The sequence below is a fragment of the Euphorbia lathyris genome, chromosome 3, assembly GCF_963576675.1.
Source record: "Euphorbia lathyris chromosome 3, ddEupLath1.1, whole genome shotgun sequence".
NCBI classification, from domain to species: Eukaryota; Viridiplantae; Streptophyta; class Magnoliopsida; order Malpighiales; family Euphorbiaceae; genus Euphorbia; species Euphorbia lathyris.
This window is the reverse complement of record NC_088912.1, coordinates 11,865,764-11,891,071: the sequence shown is the minus strand read 5'-3', so window position 1 is coordinate 11,891,071 and position 25,308 is coordinate 11,865,764. Positions and strand designations below refer to the sequence as shown.

Here is a 25,308-nt window from a genome sequence, read left to right as displayed (position 1 = left end):
GAATCCTGTCCATCCTCAAGAGATAGGACTCCGAATCTAGATCCTGAACCGGAAGCTGAGTTAACACCAACACCAATCTTAATATCAGGTGGCCTAGCCTTGATCTCAGGAGCAATTTGGAGAGAATTCATCTCCTTACTGATATCTGGCAATTGATTCCGAGTAGCATTAGCTCGTGGCTTCCTTCTGACTGACCTTTTGGCCAGCATCCAGGGACCAAAATTCTTCCCTTCACCTTGGTTCTCTTCAGCTCTGCCTATGATAGGCACCACCACCTCCTCGACCACTTTCCTTCTTTTAGGGCAGCCATCATAGGTATGGCCAAACATACCGCATTCATAGCAGATATTGTGAATACCTTCGTATTCGATATGAAAGACCTTATTCTGAACGGAGAATTTAGACAGAAGAGGCTTAGCAAGATCAATGTCAATACAAACCCTGGCAAACTTGCCTCTCACTGCCCCAACGGTAGTTTTGTCAACATGGTGAACTTTCCCAACCAGGCCACCAATCTTATTCAGAAATCTTTCGTTATAGTATTCAATGGGTAAACCTGGGAATCTAACCCAAGTAAGGATCCTATTCACAGAGTATTTGGTTTGGTTTTTGAACCGAACCGAATCGAACCATGCTCATCCCTATTTAATTCGTGATTCTAAGTCTTCAAAACAAATTATGTTTTATATAATTTTATAAAAAAAATTATAGATTTATGGACTTAATTATAACATTTTATGTAAGTTTAGAGGGCTAATATTTAGAGAGCTAATAAGACATCTCATAAATTTAGAGGACCAATCAAACTTTCTGAACAAGTTCAGAGCAATGTACAAAATTCTTAGTTATTTATAAAATTGCACCTCAAATTTTCAAGTTTGTGCATCTGAACCCATACCGACCTGTAGTCTGCAGTAACAAGTGATAAACTTCCCTCTTTTTCTTTCTCTGACCTTAAACCCTAGCAATCGACGATGACGGAGGATCCCCAAAACGGCAACGGTAAAGCGAGTGAAACCTCTGCACCACCGGAAAGCGAGGAGGAGACCGCGATTGGTCCCGGCCCCGCTCCTAAGGCTCGTGCAAAGCGTCCTCTCCAGTTCGAGCATGCGTACCTCGACTCTCTTCCATCTGCGAATATGTATGTAATTGAACTCTCTGTCATTGCTGAGCTTCAGTTTTTTCGTGTTCTATTTTTTTTTCCTCTGAAGGTTTTAAACCTTTTGTTTAGGGTTTTATGAATTATAAGTTTTAGCTTCAGTTGGTCCACGCTGGTTTTTTTTTTTTTTTCTGGTGCTTACAATTTTTTTCTTCTATTATGGTGATATAGTATGAAGGGTTTTTGTCTTTCTCCTTCTAGGGAAGGAGTGATTTAATCAACTTATCTCATTGTCCCATAATTTTATTGCTCCTAAACATGCTTGCCTTTTGCTGTTCATCTAGAGCAAGTGTTTGATTATGTCATTGGTTTTTATTAGTAGGGCTTGTTAATAAATGGATTAAAGGTTGTAAATATAGAAGACAGTTTCTAATGTTGCAATTTATTTGCTCAGGTATGAGAAAAGTTATATGCACAGAGACGTGGTTTCTCATGTTGCAGTGTCAGGAGCAGATTTTTTCATTACTGGAAGTATTGATGGTATGCTATCTCTTATTGGATGCAGATGGTTCTCTGATCATGTTTATTCATTGCTCTTAACCTTTTTTCTTGTAAACAAGTTAACTTGTAGTTCTTCACATAGTTTGTTCTTTGACTAGGGAATTTGAGAATTATGTGGACTTTAGCTATCTAGAAAGTGGAATGTTTTAGTATTGTGTATGGCGTGCTTGATAGATTTTAAAATGACAATCAAAGATACAAGTTTGTTAATTGATTTTTTGGATATATTCTATTTGTACTCTAGAAATCTTCATAATTACACTTCTTTTCTCAGTTATAGTTTGAATTAGGCTACTTATTTACTTGGCTGTTTATTTGACACTTCTGACGATTTTCTTTTCACTAATCTTAATCAGGGCATTTGAAATTTTGGAAGAAAAAATCAGTTGGTATTGAGTTTGCAAAACATTTTAGATCCCATCTTGGGCCCATAGAAGGTTTAGCGGTAAATTCTTCCTCTTTACTTGATTACAGGCATATCCTATGTATCATAACTTTGAATGGTACTTGATTCGATGTACATTTTGAACCTTGAACATATTTGAATCAATATATTAAGGTTATTTGTCACAGTCTTTGAATTATGTAATCTTCCTAGTTTGCAATTTGTACCTCAATTGGAAAAATTGAGCATTGTGTTCAAATACTTTTGTTGGAGAGTTTGGATATTAAACCTCCTTTACTTGGTCATAGGCCAATTACGTTTCCAGTCAGCTCTCCATCCTTACATGTTTTAATTGTTTTCTCTTCTCTCAATTATAGTGCAGTCGTCAACCATGACTTTGTTCAGCTATGCAGGTTAGCATGGATGGTCTACTTTGCTGTACAATTTCAAATGATCAATCTGTTAAGGTGTACGATGTTGTAAATTATGACATGATGGTCATGATTCGCATACCTTTTATACCTGGTAGTGTTGAATGGGTTTACAAACAAGGGGATGTAAAAGCTAAGGTTGCCATTAGTGATCGAAACTCCTCGTTTGTGCACATATATGATGCAAAAGCAGGTACAAATGAACCTATCATCTCAAGAGAGGTAATAAGTCACTTCAGTAGTAGCATTATTGCCCAATGCTTTTTCCCCTTTTCTTTCTTTTTCTTTTTTCTTTTCAATGTAACGATGATCAATTTTTCCCCTGTTAACTTGCCCTTCTATAGGTACATATGGGTCCAATTAAAGTTATGAAGTACAACCCTGTATTTGACACCGTGATATCTGCTGATATAAAGGGAATTATTGAATATTGGAGTCCTGCTACACTTCAATTCCCGGAGAGCGTGTATGTGTTAAAGCGCTTTTATCTAATTAATTGTCTATACATAGTCAATAGTTCGAGCTTTACCCTTTATTGAGTTTGCTATATGTGCACTATGAAAATTAATAGCTACATTCATCAGAGGTATTACTGAGGTATGGGCATGTTTTCTGTTGGTGGAGACCTTGTATACATATAATATGCCTCGTAATGACCTAAATCTAATGCTACCTAATCTTTTCTCAAAATAAGCAAACATGTGTTGTCTACTACATCAATCTGGTCATATCTGGGCTGTTTTTGTTTCTTATGGTAGCAAATATATTGGTTTGATTATTCAAATAACTAAAACTAAAGTTTTAGACACTGCTAAAAAAATTCTGTTGTTTGAACTTCTCAAGTGGGAGAAGTTTCGGATGTTGAGATCCTAATGCATTTATGTTCCCTTTACCCCTTGAATGTCATACTTAATCTTTGTTTGACCACTTATGTATGGTTTGGATCATAGCAGGAATGTTGTGGATGTTATCATGTCAAGGAATTTATTTCTTAATGGGTGTATTTCTAGGGTGGCATCCTGTTGCAATTCATGCCTAACAGTGGGTTCTTATATTTGATACGTGCAGGGTGAATTTCAAACTGAAAAGTGACACCAATTTATTTGAAATTCTGAAATGCAAGACAAGTGTTTCTACAATGGAGGTATAGATGGTGGCTGTGAATTATGTTTGACATTGTTGCTTCTCATCAATATGGTTTCTGATGATCTACCTATAGGATTGCTATAATGGAAGTGTTTGATTCTTAAAAAGGAAAAATATTGACAGTTAGCATTACAATGTTGGTACCAGGTGAGTCCAGATGGCAGACAATTCTCTATTACATCACCTGATCGTAGGATACGTGTATTTTGGTTCAGAACCGGTAAATTAAGACGAGTTTATGATGAATCTCTGGAGGTAATTACAATTCTGATTGCAGTTCCATTTTAGAAGTGAATTGCTTCCGGGGGTCAGTTTCTTGCAAAATCTAAGCACCTTTTTTTAGGTGGCTCAAGATCTTCAGCGAAGTGATGCTCCCTTGTACCGGCTGGAAGCTATTGATTTTGGGCGAAGAATGGCTGTTGAGAAAGAAATTGAAAAAACAGAAACTGCTGCTCAGCCAAATGCTGTTTTTGATGAAAGTTCCAATTTTCTGATATATGCAACGCTCCTTGGGATAAAAGTATGTTGATATCAGGTTCTACAACAAATTAATTATAGAACATATGCGTTACTTTGACTACGATGTATTTATTTATTTATTTTCTTTACTTCTTACTGGAATTAGCATACTCTTGTGGTCTTTGCATTTATGTGTATCCCTCCTTACTTCTTTTTCTTTGGGGGCTGAGCTCTGCTTCTTGTGTCATATTTCTATTCATTGCAGTGAACATATATGTTACTGTTTAAGTATTGTTGCCTTGAAAGTTGCTCATTTGTAGGAATCTTTGTACTTGTAGGTTGTAAATATGCAGACCAATAAAGTTGCTCGAATTCTTGGGAAGGTAGAGAACAATGACAGATTCTTACAGATCGCGTTGTATCAAGGTGACCGAAGCAGTAAAAAAGTAAGAAAAATTCCTGCAGCAGCAGCAAATGCCAATGAGAGTAAAGAGCCTTTAACAGATCCCACTCTCTTGTGTTGTGCTTTCAAGAAGCATAGGATTTATTTGTTCAGGTACTTTTAAACTGTCCATTATATTATATGCCTTAAGTTTGCATTGTGTAACAGCACGGATGTTGAGGTACCAGTACTCCACAAAATTGCCCATTATGTTAAATTATGCCTCAGTTAGCATTTCATATCAGTATTCTCTGTTGATTCTGCTACAGGTGGCATGAGCTTATTTCATTTTGTACTTGGTTGATCTAGGCCAATTTATAGTTAGAGACATTAAAAACAAATGTTTCTAGTGTTTACTGCTAAAAGTGTATGCTTTCTTATGATATATTTCTCTTGCTGTATTTGATTAATTAGGTAAAATATACATTTACCCTGAAAGCGGGTCATATTATATACTACTTGAACTCTTGCTTCTGAAATAAAATGGTATACTGGCTGATAGTAAAAAAAACTTACCATTAGTAGTTAGTGAAATGTGAAAATACTTTTCAGAACCTTTTCGAGGAAGTAATTAAAATGGATGTGTCCAATACTTTTCAGAACCTTTTCGAGGAAGTAGTTAAAATGGATGTCCAAGCATTTACATGTGTCAATTTGACTTGTTATTTTGTGCTATGTTGTTATTTCAACGCATGAATAGAGGTATTTTGGTTTCAGAGCTGTCTTAGTTATCAAGCATGACATGTTTTGGTGTTTGTCTTCTGTCAAATCAGCCGGAGAGAACCTGAGGAACCTGAAGATGCAACCAAGGGAAGGGATGTATTCAATGAAAAACCTCCAGCAGATGAACTATTGTCTGTATCAGATATAGGAAAATCAGTCACTACATCACTCCCTGACATTGTGGTAAGCTTTATTGTTTGCACCATGCGTTTCATTGAACTTGGTGATTAGAGCAATCAAATTTCTTTTATCATTGTGTAGCAGAACATATGAAATGCGAATAAATGTTTTTGTTTGGTTAAATATCTATTTCTTTTCTGCTGTAAATTGTGTTTTGTGTCCATTACTGGGATCCGTTTCAAATGCTTTTGTTTTGGTTAGATATACTCAGGGAACATTCCTTTTTTCCCTCCGATTTACTTCTTAAAGAAAAATGATAATTTGAAGTCCTAGTACTAGTTGAGTTAGCTTTCAAAAGTGTTTAGATAGTTGGAGAGACCATATAGCTTGTTCTAGGGTGCTGAATCAAAGGAACAAGTTTGCAGGTCATTCATAGAAAAATGCTAGTTGTTTAGAGCTTTACAGAAGACATTCTTGAAATTCCTAGTTTGGTAATTCTGGCAATTCTATTTTAGTAGTATGTAGTAATTATCCCTAATTTTCTGGTGGTCAAGCCCTTGTAAGAGCTATTACTGAATATTATAGTCTTTTTTCGTTGTACATTCTTAAGGTCAACTTTGGCTTTTCAACTGTGATGTGACCTGTTTTTGGGTTGCTCCCTTCGGCCTTTCTTAAGTTCGATAGCATATGGAGAAATGGAACTCTCTTTCTCAACATCTATCGTGTCAAAAGATTTTTGTTTTTATTGCTACCTTATTATCAAACTCTTGTCATTTTGTAGTTTTTTCTTTTCTTAAATAGCCATCAGTCATAGGTTTTGAGCCTTTGAAAGGCCTTGCTTAACACCACCCCTCTTTTCTGTATGAAGGGCAGCATTAATTTCTTGGTGTTATATACATTGCCTTCAGTGCTGCTGTTTTGATTAGATTTAATCATGTTTTACCAGTGTATCATTGTCTGGAATCTCTTACTGTTTTCTTAGTTTTTTTTAACTGCACTTTTTCTGCTTCTCTACTTTTGTGAACAGTTCTCATTAACATGTCATTTTAGCTGCTATGCTGTTCTGTATATCCTTTTGATTTGCAGTGTCTTCTTGTTCTCGCCATATTATCTAATCCCTGCTGCTTTCTGTCAGATTATGCATACCACGATGGGTGACATTCACATGAAATTGTACCCTGAAGAATGCCCAAAAACTGTGGAGAATTTTACAACACACTGTCGGAATGGCTATTATGATAATCTTATTTTTCATCGTGTCATCAAAGGTTTCATGATACAGACTGGAGATCCTTTAGGGGATGGCACCGGTGGGCAGTCCATTTGGGGAAGAGAGTTTGAGGATGAGTTTCACAAAAGGTAAGTTTTACAGTTCCATATTATATCTTGATTCTTTTTAGGGTAAATAAATAATTTATTAATCCCTACATTCTTATGTAAACACATTATTTAGTCCTCGTATTGTAATAATACATTATAAAGTCCTTAGCTTTTGTTCTATTCAACAGTTTAGTCCCTCAATTATTTGAATTATTAAACAGTTTATTCCCTCTATAAGGGGGACTAAACTTTTGAATAAAACAAAAGTTAAGGACCCTACAATGTATTATTAAAATACAAGGACTAAACAATGTGTTCTATAAAAATGTAGGGACTAATAGTAATAAGTTATTCACCCTTTTTATTTTGGATAAACTTGTTACTGATATTTCAATGAAATTAAGATAATAAACAGACGTATGTATGACCCAAATGTAATAGATAGATGACTGATTTGTAAACGGGTTGTTTAGTATGATTTCTGTTTCTCTAATACCCTATAACTGATATGCTTATTTTTGCTTAACGACTCGGAATATGCAAGTTGCAAAAAAAAAATCTTAAATAAAGTGGTTTCTTCCTGTTTCTTTAAATTCTCTTGTTTTTCTTTCTTACAAGACATAATAAAAAATAGAACTGATAACAAACAGACCCTAACATTATCTGGTAATGTCTTTTCCACTACATGGGCAAAAGCAAAAGTGCACATTTCGTAAATGTCTTAAGCTGAACTGTTATCCTCCCCTTGAACCGCCTCTAGACTGAATACTTCCCATGATGACATCAATCTTCCTGACATGCAATGTACCTTGATAAGTTGCATTTCGATGTCGGACTATGACTGAAATAATTGATAGCATAGTTCAGTTTCTGGTTATTCTTTTTACGGAGTTATTCATCACCTAGCTAGTTAATACTATATGTGTTACTTAGTTCTTCCTAATATGTTGCATCATATTTTTACTATGTACAACTGTAACCGAGTGAAATGTCCGTCTCTACAGCTTGCGACACGACAGACCATTCACAGTGTCAATGGCAAATGCAGGCCAAAACTCAAATGGCTCTCAGTTTTTTATCACCACGGTGGCTACACCATGGCTGGACAATAAGCACACTGTTTTTGGTAGAGTTGTGAAGGGAATGGATGTCGTACAGGTAAAAGTTAAAGGCTTATTATTTGTATGCTTTTGTCTATCGGTTATTATTCCTCTCTGCAATGTGCTCTTGCATGTGTCTCTGTGTCTCTATGAGCGCGCGTGTGTATATATATATATATGTGTGTGTGTATATATATATATATAGAGAGAGAGAGAGAGTTAAAATTCTATTTTCAAGTAAGAGATGATTAGCCGCATCTGTATATTGAGGCGGCAAATCTGAGCTTTTAGGTTCTCAGGGGGGACTGCATAGCATTGTTACTTGGTGGGTGAATTGCATTCATGGCTCCTGAATTGTAGCCACTAACATTATGGTCTCTAAACTTCATTTCTTGGTATAGAAATCCTTGAGCTTTATATTATTGTAACATTAAGTCCAAATCAACAAAAAGCCATTAAAAAAATTAACGAAATGATGAGGGTCGAACATGTTCGATGATAATTTATTGTTACATAGACGAAAAGAGTCAATAATATAGACAAACTAGCCTAGTTCATCATTTCGGTAATTCTAGGGATAAGGTCCAAATTCTAGGAATAATGTTTCCAGCATGGAGCAATTTTGGGCCCAAGTTGTGGCGAAGTTTAGTCTGACTGTTTCCCGTGCTAAAAATAAACCTAGCTATATGGGCTAGGTTTTTTTTTTTTTTTTTTTTTTTTTTGCTCCTACCCAGGCCAAAAAGACATAGGTTGGGGCGAAAAAAATCATAAGATGCACAACCATTCATCTGTTGGGGTGCAATCAACACCTTGTGGATGATGGAAGGATACGTAGAGGTGAAATCACCCTATAGAGGTGACACCCGTGTTCCCAGCCTTTGGGCCCATGTAAGAATCCCATTTTATGGAATTTGTTACATGGATTCAAAATTTCTCCATGTACTATTATTTGGGCCCAAAATTGGGTATATCTACACTTCAACTAAGGCTTAATACATCATTTGCCCCCTGAACTTGTCCAAAAAGCTTGATTGGCCCCTGAACTTTCAAAGTGTCCCCATAGCCCCCTGAACTTGCATAAAATGTTCAGTTAACCCCCTGAACTTGCATAAAATGTAATCAATTGATCACTCGGTTGCAAAAAAGTAAGTTAAATGTGGAAGATGTATTACACGCATCTTAGAATGTTATTACATAATTCAAAAATAAATTAAAAATGCAGATATTATTTGCTCAACTATACAACTTGTCTCCTCTAATATTAGAACTGCATACTCCGATTTTGGTCGTTTTACTTTTTTTAAGACTCGAGCAATACATCTTCCGCAGTTAACTTACTTTTTTGCAACCGAGTGATCAAGTCATTACATTTTGCGCAAGTTCAGGAGGTTAACTGAACATTTTATACAAGTTAATGGGGCTATCGGAACACTTTGAAAGTTCAGGGAGCCAATCAGCTTTTTGGACAAGTTCAGGGGGCAAATGATGTATTAAGCCATAATATAAAGTTCAAGTCTTTCTATATCTAGACATAAAGTTTAGCGGCCATAACTACTATAGTTCACGGGCCATGGATGTCGTTATTTGGGGTATATCTCAAATTTTATCCAACATGAAACATATTACATAGCCCGATATCACGGCCATCCATCGTTTTTATCATGCAAAATAGCTTGTTTGCCAATAACTCAATCAATATACTAATCTACATTAAGAATTGATATTACTGTTGGCAGTTGATTGAGAAGGTAAAGACCGACAAGGGAGACAAACCGTACCAAGATGTAAAAATTCTGAATGTAACTGTTCCCAAATCTTAGCCGAGGTGCGTACTGTCACTGGTAATACAATCTTAATGTCTTTTGGTCGTGTTGATGAAGATCGTGTTTCAAGTAAGTCCGTTGTCATCGAACCTTTTTTTGTTTGAGAAAATCTATCATGATCCCTTAATGTCGTAATGTGACAATTGTACAATTTTTTTCCTGTACATCAATCATTTTCCGTTGAAGTGGTATTGGTTTATTGCATTCGTCGGTTTATTGCATCCGTCGGTTTATTGCATCTGGTACACCGTAGAATTTCTCTTGTTTATGAGTTTCTTCTCGTATTCCCGAAATTTGCTGCATTTTTTCCCTTTTCAATTGATTTTCTACATGGGTTTAGGGAGAATGTAGGAAATATTATCATGCTTAAAGATAGAGAGATTAGAAAAACACAGTAGTGTTCACCTGGACCTGGATGACCAAATTTGAATTTGGTCATTCACCGTTAGATCCAAGTTTATTAGGATCATGTAGTGGAGATGCAAAGCATCCTAAGATTTAAATTTAATAAGCTTAGATCTAACGGTTTTGGTCAGGAGCAATTTTACCCCTAACGTCTAAAATGATACAATTTTACCCCCTAACGTTGGTAGTCTAGAACAATTTTACCTCTAATGTTGATAATTTGGATCAATTTTAGACAATATTACAAAACATGGATATTTTTGTTCCTTACTTTGCACCAATTACATATCAATTCCTTCTAAAAAAGGATTTCATGTTTTTATAATTTAATAATAGAATTGGAGATTAATATTTATAAATGCAGTGAATTTTTTGAATTTTTTTGTCCAATTCGTACAAAAGATAGTATATTTTTTTTTATTATTTTTCACATCCCAACATATAAAATAATGTATGTGTAAAACGTAGATGACAAGATTCATGACGGAGAAGACAGTTTGATGATTTATTTTTTAGATTGATCCAATTTATAGGGTAGAATTGCTCTTGGCTTTCAACGTTAAAATTGCACCATTTTAGACTTTAGGGATAAAATTGCTCTTGATCCAAAACGTTAGGGGTATTTTTGCATCTTAACCCTAATTTATTAGTCTTTAATCCTCGTATTTTAATAGAACATTATAAAATCTTTAATTTTTGTTCTATTTAACATTTTAGTTTCTCAAATATTTGAATTATTAAACAATTTAGGACCTTATAATGTATTATTAAAATACGACGACTAAACAATATATTATTAACTTTTGTTTTACAAGGACTAAAGGGATAAGTTTTATCAAGAACTTAATGGAGTAATATGAATGACGTGTCATGTTCTGTTATCGAGGCCTAAATTGGTATCATTTTTTAAACGTTAAGCCTATATTTGTGTTATTTTGTACGTGGAGTCTAAATTGATATTATTTCAAAAATCATAGGTCTATTCTGGTTTTATTTTATCTCTAAAATAAAAGCTAATCTTGTAATGTTTTATTAAAATACAAGGATTATATAGTGCTATTTAAAAATATAAGGACTAATGAATTATTTATCCAAAAAAATATTAATGTAATGCTAATTTTGCCTGTGTAGGGTTAGGGCTGTAATCGAGCCGAGCCGAGTCGATCTTTGACCTACTCAAGTTCGGCTCGCTATAAAATTAACGAGCTTGAGCCCGAACCGAGCCGAACTTGCTACAGAGCTTGAGTTCGAGCCGAGCTTTGAGCTTGTTTCGAGTCCAAAAAAAGTGATTTTAGAAAATAAAAAATGTGGTTTTGTGGTAAATGTTGTTCTGAACAATTTTAGTTCTTGAATATTTTCATTTTGAGGTCATTAGATGTCATTTTGAGGAGTTAGTTAAAGTTGAGTGGCCATTGATGTTAAAAAAGTATAAAGTTCAGTGGTTAAAAAAGTATAAAGTTTAGTGGTTATATCGTTAAAAATTGAAGTTTAATAGCCACAATGTTAAAATGGATAAAGTTTAGTGGCCATGGGTGTAATTTACCCAAAATCCGATCCCTAAGAATTTAACAATAGTCGTAACTTACTATCTACAGTAATTGAGATGCATTTCACCAATTTTGATACACCAAAATGTAAATGTTACCAAATATTAGTTCGGAGATAAATATTACTCCATCCGTTTCATAAAAAGAGTTTTATAGAAATTAAGGATATTGAAAAAAAGACATTGTTGTCTCTTATTTATTGATTCCAATATTTATGTATTCTATAATAAGTCTATTATTCTAATCAATTTTTGTAAACTCGCGTTTTATAACGGAGAAAAAATGACTTAACATGTACTGGTTATATAAAATGACATGTAATATGAAACAAAAAAGAATCTCTAAATAGACATGTAATATGAAATGGAGGTAGTTACATTTTGGATAAATAGGAGATATATTTGTCGATGGGCAAAAACTAACGTTTTAGATAAAACTAGAGAGATTATTTTAGATAAATTAGAGGTTTTTACCATTTTTTAGAGATTTGGTTTGAAATAGAGGATTGAAATATCTATATTAAAAAGACTACTTTGTCTCTAATTACTATTTTTTTTTTTGTATTAATAAAGATTTAAAGAATATTTTTCATTGTTTATATTCTTAGAGCATCTTCAGGAGATTTCTAAAGCACTCTCTAAAAATATTATAAATAATTGACTCTTAGTGATTTAAGAGTGATTAAGCTATATCATCTCCAACAATACTCTTTGTATCCACTCGATATTTATTATTTTATCATTAAAATTATTATTATTTTTATATATTTACCAATAGTGTGAGGAGAGAGACTCCTTAATAATAAATTATTAATAAAAAATAAATAAATTTAGAGGTAAGAGGTGGAGAGAGAGGCTCCCTATTAATAGAGAGGATGGTGAGGCTCTTAGTGATTTGAGGAGATACTAAGAGGCTGTTGGAGTTGATTTTTCATTCTCCCTCCTTAAATTTTAACTTATGAGCCAACTTAAGAGACTGTTGGAGATGCTCTGTATTAATAGCTAATATGTGTATATGAAGTTTTTTTAGATCGTTAAAAATGTCATTAAATACTAACTTATCGCCAGAATTTTTTTATTTCTATTAATAAGTATAATATTTATAGGCAAAAAGCATCATTAGGCCTTTGATCTTTTATTTTTTGGTTCATTAAGCCCTTCATCTTTTATTTGGATACATTAAGTCTCTGATCATTTATTTTTTGCTCATTAAGCCCTTGATGAGAAAATTAGTAAGTTATGAACATCTAATTATGTTAAAAATACGTTATTAACTTTATCTGTATTTGAAATTATTAAAAAAAAATTACAGTTTGAACTAAGGTTTGTACAGTTTTCTTATAGACACGTTGCACATCCAAAACTGCTTTCAAACAGTTAAAAATACAAATACTAAATGCAGGTACAATGAATAACAGTCTGTTAACCGAATTTTATGTTCAAAATTATTATTTTTTGGTCATCAAGGGCTTAATGAGACCAAAAATAAATGATCACATCGTTAATGTATCTAAATAAAAAATGAAGGACTTAACGAACCAAAAAATGAAAAACCAGGAGCCTAATGATGCTTTTTGCCATATTTATAAGTTATAGTTATACAAGATCAATGTCTCTGTTAGGAATGTAAATGGAGCGAGGGGGGATTACATTCCCCATCTCTGCTCCCCGACTTGTATTCTATCCTTGTCTCTGAAACTTAAGTGGGAACAATTTTTTTTTCTTGTCCAGCAGGGACTCTGATGAGGATCCATATTTCTCGTTTCATTGCTTTTCTAATATGTATAAAATAGCTATTTTATTTTTTTCCATTTTGGCATTTCGAATAGTATTATGACAAATAATAACATTAAATTTCAGTTGAGCGGCAAAAAGAAAGAATGCAATTGATAATTAATCTAGGAATGTGTGAGGATCTTTGTGAGGGCATATCAGGAATACGTGTCGAGATTCTCTAGAGGCAGAGATACTCATATCTCTGTCTTGCTTGCGGGGGACGAAACAATCCTTATTCTCGCCATGTGGGGATTCTTTGTTCGCATCAAGTCATTTTATGGATTTCGTTACTTGGATCTAAAATTAATTATTTGAACCCGATATAGTTTTAGTGTGGAAATATTGAAAAATAAATTTAATTATTTTTTAAATATGAGGATATTTGCACTAAAACAACGTTTAAAAACTAATTTGGACTTTATTCCCACCGCACAAGGAATTAAAAAGAAAAATAGTTATATAATGGCTTAATACATCGCCAACTTTCTGAACTTGTCCATAATACTAACTTGGCTATTAACGTTAGAGGTAAAATTGCACCATTTTAGACGTTGGGGGTAAAATTACTCTGGCCCCAAAACTTTATGGATATTTTTGCACCTTAACCCGAATTAGTATTATGGTTTTTGTATTTAGTTGTTACAGAATAAGCAAGTTTAGGGAGCTGGTGAGACATTTGGAAAGTTCAGGGAGCAAATCTACTATTATGGACAAGTTCGGGGAGCTGATGATGTATTAAGCCTTATATAATCATAAAATACATGTATTTTTTCTAATAAATTTTATATATTCATATAATTCCATTGATAATATACTCTGAATTTCCAAATATTTATTTTTATATTAGACAAATTATTTATTTTATATTTATAAAGTATATATGCTTTTTTTTAATAGATAATAAGTTATTTTTATTATAAAAATGCTATATATCATTTCATTAACTTAACAGTACTATAGTACAAAAATAAAGAGGAATGAAGACTCTCATCCATATAGGTTATAACCAGTACAAATCCATAAATGGAAGAAAATACTACAGAAAGTAATAAAAACCATAAAAAGTACAAATACAACAAATATAGAAATCATATCACTCTCATAAGTCGAATCCCATTGAAGAAAAAACCGATGTAATCTATCTTTCATCATTTAGGCTATTCCGGACATTTGGATCTGAATCATTTCTGTTTTTGCAACCACGTACATGTATACGGAGTAGATGAAATATTTTGGCTCTTGCAAAGAGCGAAAAAAAGAATAAAATAAAGAAATGTAGCTAACAGGAGTAAATCAAATAAAAAAATAGAAAAAAAAGTTTAAGAAGGTATATAGATTTCAAACTAACAAGAAAAAGTAAAAATCTGGAGTTAAAAACGAAAACTAAAACAAGGAAGAAGGAAAGTAGACCTGAGAAAGTGACAGTGACGATGTCAATAACTAATGACTCGATTTGAGAAGCAAGAGCAAAAGGCTTAATACATTATTTGCCTCTTGAACTTGTCCAAAAAGCCTGATTGGCACCTGAACTTTCAAAATGTTCTGATAGCCCCACAACTTGCATAAAATGTTCAATTTTCTCCTTGAGCTTGTATAAAATGTAATCAATTGATCACTCGGTTGCAAAAAAGTAAATTAAATGCAAAAGATATGTTCCACACATCTTAGAATGTTATTAGATAATTCAAAAATAGATTAAAAATGAAGTTATTACTTGTTCAACTATTAGTTCCAAGGTTGTAAAAAACACTAGGTGCTAGTCGGGGATTAGTCAGATTTTAATTTTTATATTTTTTTATTTATTAATCAATAAATTATTGTATAATTCAATTAAAATATGTATTATACTATCTAAAAATAATGATATAAAATCATTTAATATAGAAAAACACGTATATTTGTAACATATATCTTTAAAATTGTAAAAAAATCAACGTTTTAACTACAATATCACTGAAACAACTTAAAAGTGAATTATAATAAAGCAGGTACCTAAACGGTCTAAGCGGTCCCGATGCAGAACCCAAGCAGCTGAAAATCGGCAAATTATTAGAAGCACTCAGTTGTCCATGTCAAATAGAGGACCTCCCATACGTATTTTGACACGTGTAATATAGATCCACAATTATTATAAAAGACTCCACTATTCTAATTATTACGTGAAATCACCATACACTTGTCCAAATGTGAATTGGAGGTCCTCCGAGTGACATGAAAGATCGGGTAATTAATATAAAAACTCCTAAAAATCACTTAAAAGTCTATAAAACGCCTTAAGAACTAATTGTAGAAAAACAAGACGGATTCTCGATTTCAAGCGTCTAGATAGGACCTAGTTCAAGCAACCTTCATTTTGAACTGTGACTATTACACAGATAGAGCAGATGTTTACTGTTTGAGCTTAAATGTGAAATTTTAGATGACTAAACGTACACACTAGTTAGATGCCACCTTGACCTTGCCTTCTTACGGGTTAGAGAAGGCGACCCAATTTAGAGTTTTGCATTGAGGCCGGCATTTCAACTAAATTGGGTTGTTATCTCTTCGCAAAACTCTAACCCCGCATGAGAGATCAGATTCGTACTATTATACAGGTTAGAGATCTGCACTTCACCGAAAATGTTAAACGAGGATTTAAACCCGAAGCAGAGACAAATTTTTAACTCCCATCTCAATCCCAACCAAAAACCCATTTGGGGTTCTGAATAGGACTTACAAGAGAGAATATAATAGGGGCAAACATTCCAACAGGCAGATTAAATAGTAGAAATTATAATTTAGATCTCAATCTTCATTATCTAATCCAAAATTCAATAAGTTTCAAGAATCACATCCAAAAACTTGTAATTTCAAACTAAAAAAGAGCTAATAAAAAAGATAAAATAACATCTTGATACAAACGTAAACAATTGCCAAATCTCTTAGTCGAAAAGGCTGAATCCCATATCCTGCAGAGAAATTCAGATTCAAGTAAGCGAAAAATACTTAATTTGATGAAAGCAAACTCAACAGAAACGGAATAATTTTGCAAGCAATAGCTTACATCGTCGGACTCTTCTTTCTCTTCAACCTTCTCTTCCTTTTTGGCCTCAGCAGCTGGGGCAGCACCTCCACCAGCAGCAGGGGCTGCTGCGGCAGAAACTGCAACACCACCACCACCTGATGGTACTGAAGCTAATTTCTCCCTACCAGCAGCAACCAATTCGGTGATATCCTTTCCTTTAACTTGAGACAACAATAACTCAATCTTGTCTTCATCAGCATCACATCCAACTGCAATTCCAAGTAAAAAACGATCATTAATTTCTAATAACCTTTTCTTGTACAACACTAATAATGTCATTCTGTGTTTTCATATGATTGATCATGATCATAGAGCAGAAGAATACACTAAATACATAGGGGCATACGTGCTGGAAGAGTACTAGAATGAATGAGGCAAACATTTTGTTACTCAATTCATAACAGAAACTGAAACTTGAATTATATGGCTTTCTGACATGGACTCCAATAATTGGCTAAGCTCTACACATTATAGAGAAATGCTATCTTGAACAAAAAATCAAGCACGAAATCAAATTGACTACAGATCATGGGTTCTATGCCTAAAATCAAGCACAAGAATGTTGGGTATCATTCACCCTTGCGGACTGGCAGTGAAAAGTGTTATAAACAATAGACCGTTCTGGCATCTCCACATAACCGAATGCAAACCGAGTTTAAGAATGAAGCTATTCGACAAAAAAAACACTTCCTAGCAAGGTCACAAACTCATTATCATGAGCTATGAAAAGGCAATTTGACAAAAAAAACAGTGTAACAAGATCATGGGTTCTATGCCTAAAATCAAGCACAAGAATGTTGGGTATCATTCACCCTTGCGGACTGGCAGTGAAAAGTGTGATAAACAATAGACCGTTCTGGCATCTCCACATAGCCGAATGCAAACCGAGTTTAAGAATGAAGCTATTCAACAAAAAAAACACTTCCTAGCAAGGTCACAAACTAATTATCATGAGCTATAAACACAAACAAGTTCAGAACTTCCGCTTCACAGATAATTTTTTGAAGAAATTGTTCTAAATCATAAATGGCATGAAATTTTGAACAATCAATACAAGACAAATATACTAAAAAAAACCCCAACACTAATTCCCAAAAGAATAAATATTAGTTGACCACACCAAACACCATAATACAGCTTAAGCTTCGCGTCAATGGTAATATAAGCTCAAAAGCCCCAACTTCACGTTTTAACAAACAAACAAAAGAATCAAAACACAAATAAAAACAAATAAATGATAACGATTCAGCATTCAATAATCGTCACATCGATTAGGAGACTATAATTAAAAAAGACTATGCATTCAATCGGAGAAGCTGCATAAAAAGTACCAGATCCGAGGATATCCTTCAAGTTCTCGGCTGAAGGACTGGTGTTTCCTCCCAAGACGGCGAGCAAATATGCGGCGACAACCTTCATTTCTGTGCTCAAACAATAAAAATCAACAGTATAAGTATCTCTACAATGCATATACGGATAAGAGAGAAATTAAATTAAATGGTTAGAGAGCGATTGAGAGAGATTACTTTCAGATTTAGAATCGGCGGAGTAAGGAAGGAATGGAGTGAAGAGGCGAAGCTGCAATTAGGGTTCTGAGCAAGAGAGGCACCTGAGAAATGGGGATGTTACGTATATATATGACTAGGGTTTTGGATTGAGGTTTCTGTTAAGTTGTGATTAAATCGTGACCATCCATTTTCAGATTCCATTATTGTCCTCCATTAGTTGATTTCGGTTAAAGTCAATTTAACATGTTGAACTTGTAAAAATAAATTTTGGCGTAAACCATATGCAGCCCCCTGAACTTGTCAATTTTGGTCATTTTGCCCCTTGAATTTATGGGACGATCTATTTGCCTCTTCAACTATTTAAAAGTGATATTAGCAACCCCCTGTTTTCATTATAACGGAAACAAAATGAAATTCCAACATTAGTACAAGTGTTTATGGAAGTATTGGAACCAGTCTGCATATATATAACCTCATTTGCAGCTTGTTTTAGTAGTGCATAACCATATATGTAATTTTTACAAAAAAAACTTGTGTATTATCTATACTAACCTCATTTGCAGCTTATTTTAGTAGTGTACAACTCTTTTTATTATGACCTTGGTGCTTGCAATGAGAAATGTCATAATTGTTTCCGTTATAATGAAAATAGGGGGTTGCTAATACCACTTTTAAATAGTTGAAGGGGCAAATGGATCGTCCTGTAAATTCAGAGGGCAAAATGACTAAAAGTGACAAGTTCAGGGGGTTACGTATAGTTTACGCCATAAATTTTTGTAGACTTCAATCTTTAGATTAAAATCACATGTATTCAATCACTAGGGATATCTAAACATGTCTATGGGTTGGGTTGGGCCGGGTTCCGATCGGATCAAATTTATTGAGTTTTCATGTGCAAATACTCAGTCCAAGCCCAATCCACTGTTAATTTAGGCGGGTTTGGGTTTAAAAATCAAATATCAAACCCAACCTATATAAACTCACCTAAAAAATATACATAATTTTTAATTATAAAAAATAAAATTTATACTTAAAATTAAATATTAAATATATAAATTAATAATTAATATTAATAGACGGACCGGATTGGACCGACCTGTGCTGTTTTTATCAATCTGAAGCCCGCCCAAAAAAATAGACTGACTTTAGTGGGCATGGGCTTATGATCAATTATCATTGTCCAAGCTCGCTCCAAGGGACACGGGCCTGGACGGATCGGACATGTACTCAGCCTCGTGGACATGTCTAGGGATGGCAATGAGTATGATACTCATGGGTAGTGCTAATTACAAACCATTACCCGTTTATTTTTTAATTATCTATATCGCTCCCGTTATCCTAACGTGTAGACTTTTTGCATCACATACCCGTTCCATTTAATTCGCGATACTCGTGTACCCTTACCCTTTAAGAATCAATACATAAAACAAAATTAATACAAATTTAATAAAGTATAAATTTAATAAATCACATGTCTAAAAATTGAATAAATTGAACTGTAATCAATAAGAATAAAGTAGTTCAATGGTTGAAAAATTAAAGATTGAGTTCAAATCTCACACTTTATATCTGAAAAACAATAATATTTTTCAATATATAAAAGAGTTATGATGGGTAAGAGATACTTTGGGGTTATATTTTACACTTTTTAACACCGATGACCGCTCAACTTTAACTAACTTCTCAAAATGACCGTTAACGAAAATATTCAATAATTAAAGTTGTTCAGAAAGACATTTACCATGAATCGGAATTTGTTATTTTCCAAAATCACATTTTTTTTGGATCTTTCTCTCTCTAAAAATTTACAGTTTCTCCTAACCAAACAATATCTAAATGACCTCAAAACGAAAATTTTCAAGAATTAAAGTTCCTTAGATTATCCTTAACTCTTCGAATTTTTTTATTTTGAAGCTGTCAACGGTCGTTTTGAGGCGTTGAGTGGTCACTGATATTAAAAAGTGTAAAGTTCAGTGGTCATACCATTAAGAATTAAAGTTCAGTGGCAATAATATTAAAATATGTAAAGTTCAATGGTCATGGGTGTAATTTACCCATTATTATGCTAACTGATAATTATGCATATTTTTAGTTCAGATATATTATCTAATACACAGATGAATGGGAGATTTTCTTGAGAGAGTAAAATGAAATATTGTTCCTATTTTATTGGTTACCGTCCCCATATTAACTTTTTTTTTTTTTTTTTTTTTTTTTTTTTTTTTTTTGCTATTTTCATATTTTTCTTTCAAAATCTCTGAATGGTTTTTCTTTTCCGATCAAAACTGAAATTCTAAAAATAATTGATGAGTTACAACCCAAGAGCCCCGGAAATGGATGATTATGAGGACGAGATAATTTTTTTTTTGTTAAGTTGTGATTAAATCGTGACCGTCCATTTTCAGATTCCATTATTGTCCTCCATTAGTTGATTTCGGTTAAAGTCAATTTAACATGTTGAACTTGTAAAAATCACATGTATTCAATCACTAGGATGCCTAAACCTGTCCATGGGTTGGGTTGGACTGTGTTCGGATCGGATCTATTGAGTTTTTATGTACAAATGCTCAATTCAAGCTCAATCTATTATTAATTTAGACAGGTTCGAATCGGACTGGGTTCAGGTTTAAAAATCAAATCTCAAACTCAATCTATATAAACCACCTAAATATATATACATAATTTTTAATTATAAAAAATAAAATTCATACTTAAAATTAAATATTTAATATATAAATTAATAATTAATATTAATACGCATGCCGGACTGGACCAGTCCGTGCTATTTTTATCAATCACAAGCCCGCTTAAAAAATAATGGGCTTTCGTAGGTCTGGACTGGACTAGGCCTATGATCAATTTTCATTATCCAAATCCATCCCAATGGACACGGGCGGGTCGGACGTGTGCACGGACCTGTGGACAACTAGTTCAACATAGTGTAATATTGGATGATGAAAGTTGGGGTGAACAATAATTATGCGTTTACAAAGAAGCTGACATGACACCGATCTCTAAACTTCCATGTGTAAGGGCACACTAATATCCCACGAGAAGTACCCAAGGTTTCCAGAAGTTTACTCGTTCACATATGTTCAACAAGATAGAAAATCTAAAACCTAATAAACAATGGAACACATGAATTGTAAAATGGAGTAAGAAACTATAAAGAATAATAGATGGATTGGAAAATGTTATTCTCTATATTACTGATTAGCTAAGTATTTATATAAATGGTAAAAATCTAAACAAGGAAAATTAATAAAAGCTAATTTACACTTTTTAACTGTTATGACTATTTGACTATGACTAGAGAACAATTTACATTTATTCACATTTAACACTCCCCTCAAGCATAGAACACATATATTTTTCATACCCAACTTGTTACAAATATAGTTTACCGCAACCTCATTTAAGGTTTTAATGAAGAATTCTCAAATGTTGCCCATCAGCTCCGATATAGTTTGCAGAAATTTTGTTCTTTTCTATCTTCTCACGAACATAATAAATTCTAGAAAAGCTAGACCCGAAACTAAAACACTTCAGACAAGGAATATCATAAATTATGGGAAAACTTGACGCAAGAACCAAAACACTGCTCGCAATGTAGACAATAAATTCCAAGCAATCTCGACCTAGAAACCAAAACACTGCTCACTTATAATAAATTATGGGAAAACTCAATCCAGAAACCAACTACTCATAAGACAGAGAATAAATTTTGGGAAAACTCAACCCATAAACCAAAACACTGCTCAAAAGGCAGATAATAAATTCTGGGAAAACTCGACCTAAAAACAAAAACAAAAAAAATCGGGTGGTTAAACTTCCCAAACCATGCTTGAGGACTTTGTTTCAACCCATATGGAGATACCAAACTTTTCCATACTCCTCTTAAGCAACGAACCCACATGGTTTCTCTATGTAAATTTCTTCTTGAAGGTCCCTATGTAAGAAAGCATGTTTTAATATCCAACTAATCAATGGAATATTAGCACAATTCTATCCAAAGAAATGGAGAAATTCTACTCTACACTAGCCTTCAAGTTATAAAAAATTCCATCACTTTAAAAAACTCAACTCCAATAAAAAAATCTTAGATAACAAATGATAGGCTCTTATGTGATATGAGAAATCAGCGTTTAACTCTTTCCTCTCATGTTTTTATTCTTTTGGGAAATGCAACCCAAAAGAACAAAAACACATGTCGAGAATCCAACTAGGCTTTGATACCATATATATAAAAACCAATAGAGAGATTGAAAATTGTTCTTCTATGTTATTACTAATTAGTTATAGGTATTTATACAGGTAGTAAACAGCTAAATTAAGAAAGCTAATAAATTTACACATTTTGACTATCAAGTATGACTATTGACAATTTACATCTATTCACACTTTAACAATCCCTTTAAGCTGAAGTGTGTGGTATCTCATTAGCAAAATACAACAATACGACTATGTTAAGGTTTAATGTCCTATAGTCAATTGTTGTATGATATAAACTAGTTGTAAATGAATCGTTCGTTATCGTTTGTTTTATAAGGTATAGTACGTTTAACTATATAAATGCATTCATCTTTTATCAGAACTAATTAAGTTAAATAAAAAAATCTCAAAGTTTATTTAAGTGATCATAAAGCGTTCATACAAGCACGAAGTGAGACTGAATTTTATAATAAACCGATAAACTTAAAACAACCCCAAGTCAAGTAATGTGTTTATGGGATTAACATAATACTGCTGAGACTTGCATGTAATAATATCTTCTGTTGTGATTAGAGAGTTGATCTCACAAGCTTTGGATATGGAGATATCTAGATAGGTACACGGATCTTGTAAATGAGTTAATTAGGATTGGGGACTCGACTTGAGATAACAGGATGGATGGATTTATCTAACGTCACCTGTTTCATCTCAAATGGTATTAGTAGGTATAAGTAATCCTCATACTCAAATAAACATTAATTAGTGATTCTGGATTATGGAGTGTGATGCTTTGATTTTGTACAAGCACGATCTGTTACAGGGGGCCCTAGGGTGTGTGAGAGCAGGGTTAGGTATCACATAAAGTAATTGCAAGATAGTTAATATTAGATTGAGCATTCGTCACTTCTGATAGATATAAGATATATCCATGAGCCTCTTGTGGAAGAATTAACTGAAATCCTTGCAAGGTGATAGAGTTAAAGAGCAGAAATGAAGATTTCACTTAACCTATCTATTCAAAGTTAATTATATCTGAACAAGTAAAACAGACGTCTCATTATATGTAACTTGACATATTCCATAGTTACAGATTCGTCTAAGGATATAGCTGATGAAAGATCATATTATACTGGACCTAATACTGAAAGCTAAACGTTGGAATCAACCTGACTTCTTATCGCTCTAGGGGAATGTGACGATTATGATAAAACAGTCTGCACACTCATTCCGTAATATGTTTAGGATTAAATTAGTTCGGTTAAATTAATTTAAATAAACATATACGGCTGGCTACGGTAAGAACCTAATGAGTCACATCCAAAATTAAGAGCGGAGGACTGAATAGTAATTTAAAGAGAGAGAAATAAATAAAATAGTAAACTAATTAGATGAATTAATTGATTTATTTAAATGAATATAATTAAGTTATATTGATGGTTAAATCAATTAAAGGGATAATATTAATTAGATAGTATAATGTGATTATACATCTATATTATTATCCTAACCTAATCGAATATTCTAATGAGATTAGGATAGTATTTATTAAATATAATTATATTTGATATGGATAATATTTGATAAATGCATTTTATTATCTAATTAGAAAACCTAATGTGATTAGAAATCTAATTAAATAAACCTAATTGGATTAGGATTCAATAAATTAAAGACTATAAATAGACCCCCTAGCCTATAGAATTCGACCAATACAATTGAAGAATAAGATTTTCTTCTCGTCTCTCATTCGACAAAATTATATTTTCCTTTCATTCGTTTCTTAATTCGTGTGGATACCGTTAGAGGCAATCTACACTTGGTTGTTATCTTAGTTGATTACTAACGTTTTAGTTTTGTTTTTGTTTGTGTTCGTGATTAACACGATATCCAGGTGGGCACTTCGTTTATAACAGTAGATAGTTCGTCAACCAATGTACATATGTTTAATCCCTCTTTATATGAAATAACGATTGACGGATCTTGGGAAAAGGAAAATAGATAAAATTTTATAGTACTGATATGCCTAGGCTTGTCTAATTTCCATTCAGACTATGTATCGAGGAGCTTGATTCATAAAGTCTCCCTAGGCCAAGGTAAGGATTCATTCGTTGTCATAATCACGTCTAATCTCGAGAATCATGTGCCTAACAAGTTTAAGGGATATAAGGCACTAATATCTGGGCACACTTCCTTCTATCAACATAAGAGATCACTAGTAACAGGTCACAAACATATGACTAAACGTGAATTATTTTTTAAATCTTTTTTAAAAAAAAATTTACTGTATTTTGTACGAGTTGGACAAAAAAAATTCAAATATTTCGCCAAGTTTAAAAATATTAATCTCAAAATGTATTATTAAATCACAAAAAAATATGATTTTTTTTTAGTCAACTTACTTGCAATTGGTGCAAAATAAGGAACTAAACATTCGTGTTTTATAATGTTGTCTGAAATTGACCCAACTTACCAACATTAAGAGTAAAATCGATCTTGGCTATCAATGTTATGGGTAAAATTGCATCATTTTAAAAGAAAAGTGTAAGGAGTCTACCCTCCTTCATTATTGCCTATCCTAGCAAAACCACCCATCAGAGCCATCGTTAACCATTGGTCATTAAGACGTATTTATGTTAAGTGTAAAATTGCTCCTGAAGATAAATGTCAAGGTATTTTTACACCTTATCATATATATATATAAACTATTTGTTGTGGGAAATTATGGAGAATAAAATATTATCCAATTAAGCAGTAGCAAGATATATGCAAAAAGGAAATGTGTTGGAAGCTCTACTTTTAACTTGATGATTTCGATAATGAACTTATCTGCCTTTTATTAATTGGCATAGAATCGATGTTCTTTTGTATGGCCAAATTCTCCTCCACAACAGCTTCTTGATTTAAAATGTTAACGGAATTCACAGAGAAATAAAGGTTAATACTGTTAGACATCCCATGTTACTAAACGAGGAAACTATATGACTTCTTAAATATATGAGGCAATCCTTACCCTTTGAGGTACCTTTTGAGGCGAGTTAGACCTTTGTTTACATGATATCAGAGTCATTGTTCAATGTTGGGACTCCCGCTGATATTAGCGTCACGCACCAAATGAATTGGGCATGAGGGGGGCGTGTTAGACATCCTACATTGCTAAATGAGGAATTTATATGGCTCCTTAAATATGT

At 33.2% G+C, this 25,308-nt stretch overlaps 2 protein-coding genes across 3 annotated transcripts; one reads left to right on the top strand and one right to left on the bottom strand.

Annotated features, from left to right (window-relative positions):
- Nucleotides 1-875: 875 nt before the first annotated feature.
- LOC136223838 (peptidyl-prolyl cis-trans isomerase CYP71) lies at nucleotides 876-9,830 on the top strand. 2 transcript variants are annotated; one of them, XM_066012007.1, is made up of 13 exons: nucleotides 876-1,141; nucleotides 1,554-1,639; nucleotides 2,017-2,105; nucleotides 2,459-2,698; nucleotides 2,821-2,942; nucleotides 3,545-3,620; nucleotides 3,770-3,877; nucleotides 3,966-4,142; nucleotides 4,420-4,637; nucleotides 5,297-5,429; nucleotides 6,502-6,725; nucleotides 7,691-7,844; nucleotides 9,523-9,830. In XM_066012007.1, exons 1-13 carry the CDS (start codon nucleotides 975-977, stop codon nucleotides 9,604-9,606), a joined length of 1,878 nt encoding a protein of 625 aa, XP_065868079.1. In that variant the 5' UTR covers nucleotides 876-974; the 3' UTR covers nucleotides 9,607-9,830. The 2 variants fall into 2 exon arrangements, with proteins under 2 accessions (XP_065868079.1, XP_065868080.1); XM_066012008.1 differs by lacking the exon at nucleotides 876-1,141 and having other exon boundaries at nucleotides 1,625-1,639; nucleotides 2,451-2,698.
- A 6,270-nt stretch (nucleotides 9,831-16,100) lies between these two features.
- Nucleotides 16,101-18,058, bottom strand: LOC136224875 (large ribosomal subunit protein P2A-like). Its single transcript, XM_066013305.1, has 4 exons — nucleotides 17,927-18,058; nucleotides 17,732-17,821; nucleotides 16,380-16,609; nucleotides 16,101-16,284 (listed from the first exon to the last, which is right to left on the bottom strand). Exons 2-4 carry the CDS (start codon nucleotides 17,817-17,819, stop codon nucleotides 16,258-16,260), a joined length of 345 nt encoding a protein of 114 aa, XP_065869377.1. The 5' UTR covers nucleotides 17,820-17,821; nucleotides 17,927-18,058; the 3' UTR covers nucleotides 16,101-16,257.
- Nucleotides 18,059-25,308: the final 7,250 nt, after the last annotated feature.

Bases quoted from the DNA above. Each gene is read 5' to 3' on its own strand.
- LOC136223838 (XM_066012007.1), top strand. From the start codon at position 975: ATGACGGAGGATCCCCAAAACGGCAACGGTAAAGCGAGTGAAACCTCT. The intron at 2,699-2,820 runs GTAATAAGTCAC...GCCCTTCTATAG, and splicing joins AACCTATCATCTCAAGAGAG to GTACATATGGGTCCAATTAA. The intron at 4,638-5,296 runs GTACTTTTAAAC...CTGTCAAATCAG, and splicing joins CATAGGATTTATTTGTTCAG to CCGGAGAGAACCTGAGGAAC.
- LOC136224875 (XM_066013305.1), bottom strand. From the start codon at position 17,819: ATGAAGGTTGTCGCCGCATATTTGCTCGCCGTCTTGGGAGGAAACACC. The intron at 16,610-17,731 runs GTACTTTTTATG...TTGGAATTGCAG, and splicing joins GAAGGATATCCTCGGATCTG to TTGGATGTGATGCTGATGAA. The intron at 16,285-16,379 runs GTAAGCTATTGC...ATTTCTCTGCAG, and splicing joins AGAAAGAAGAGTCCGACGAT to GATATGGGATTCAGCCTTTT.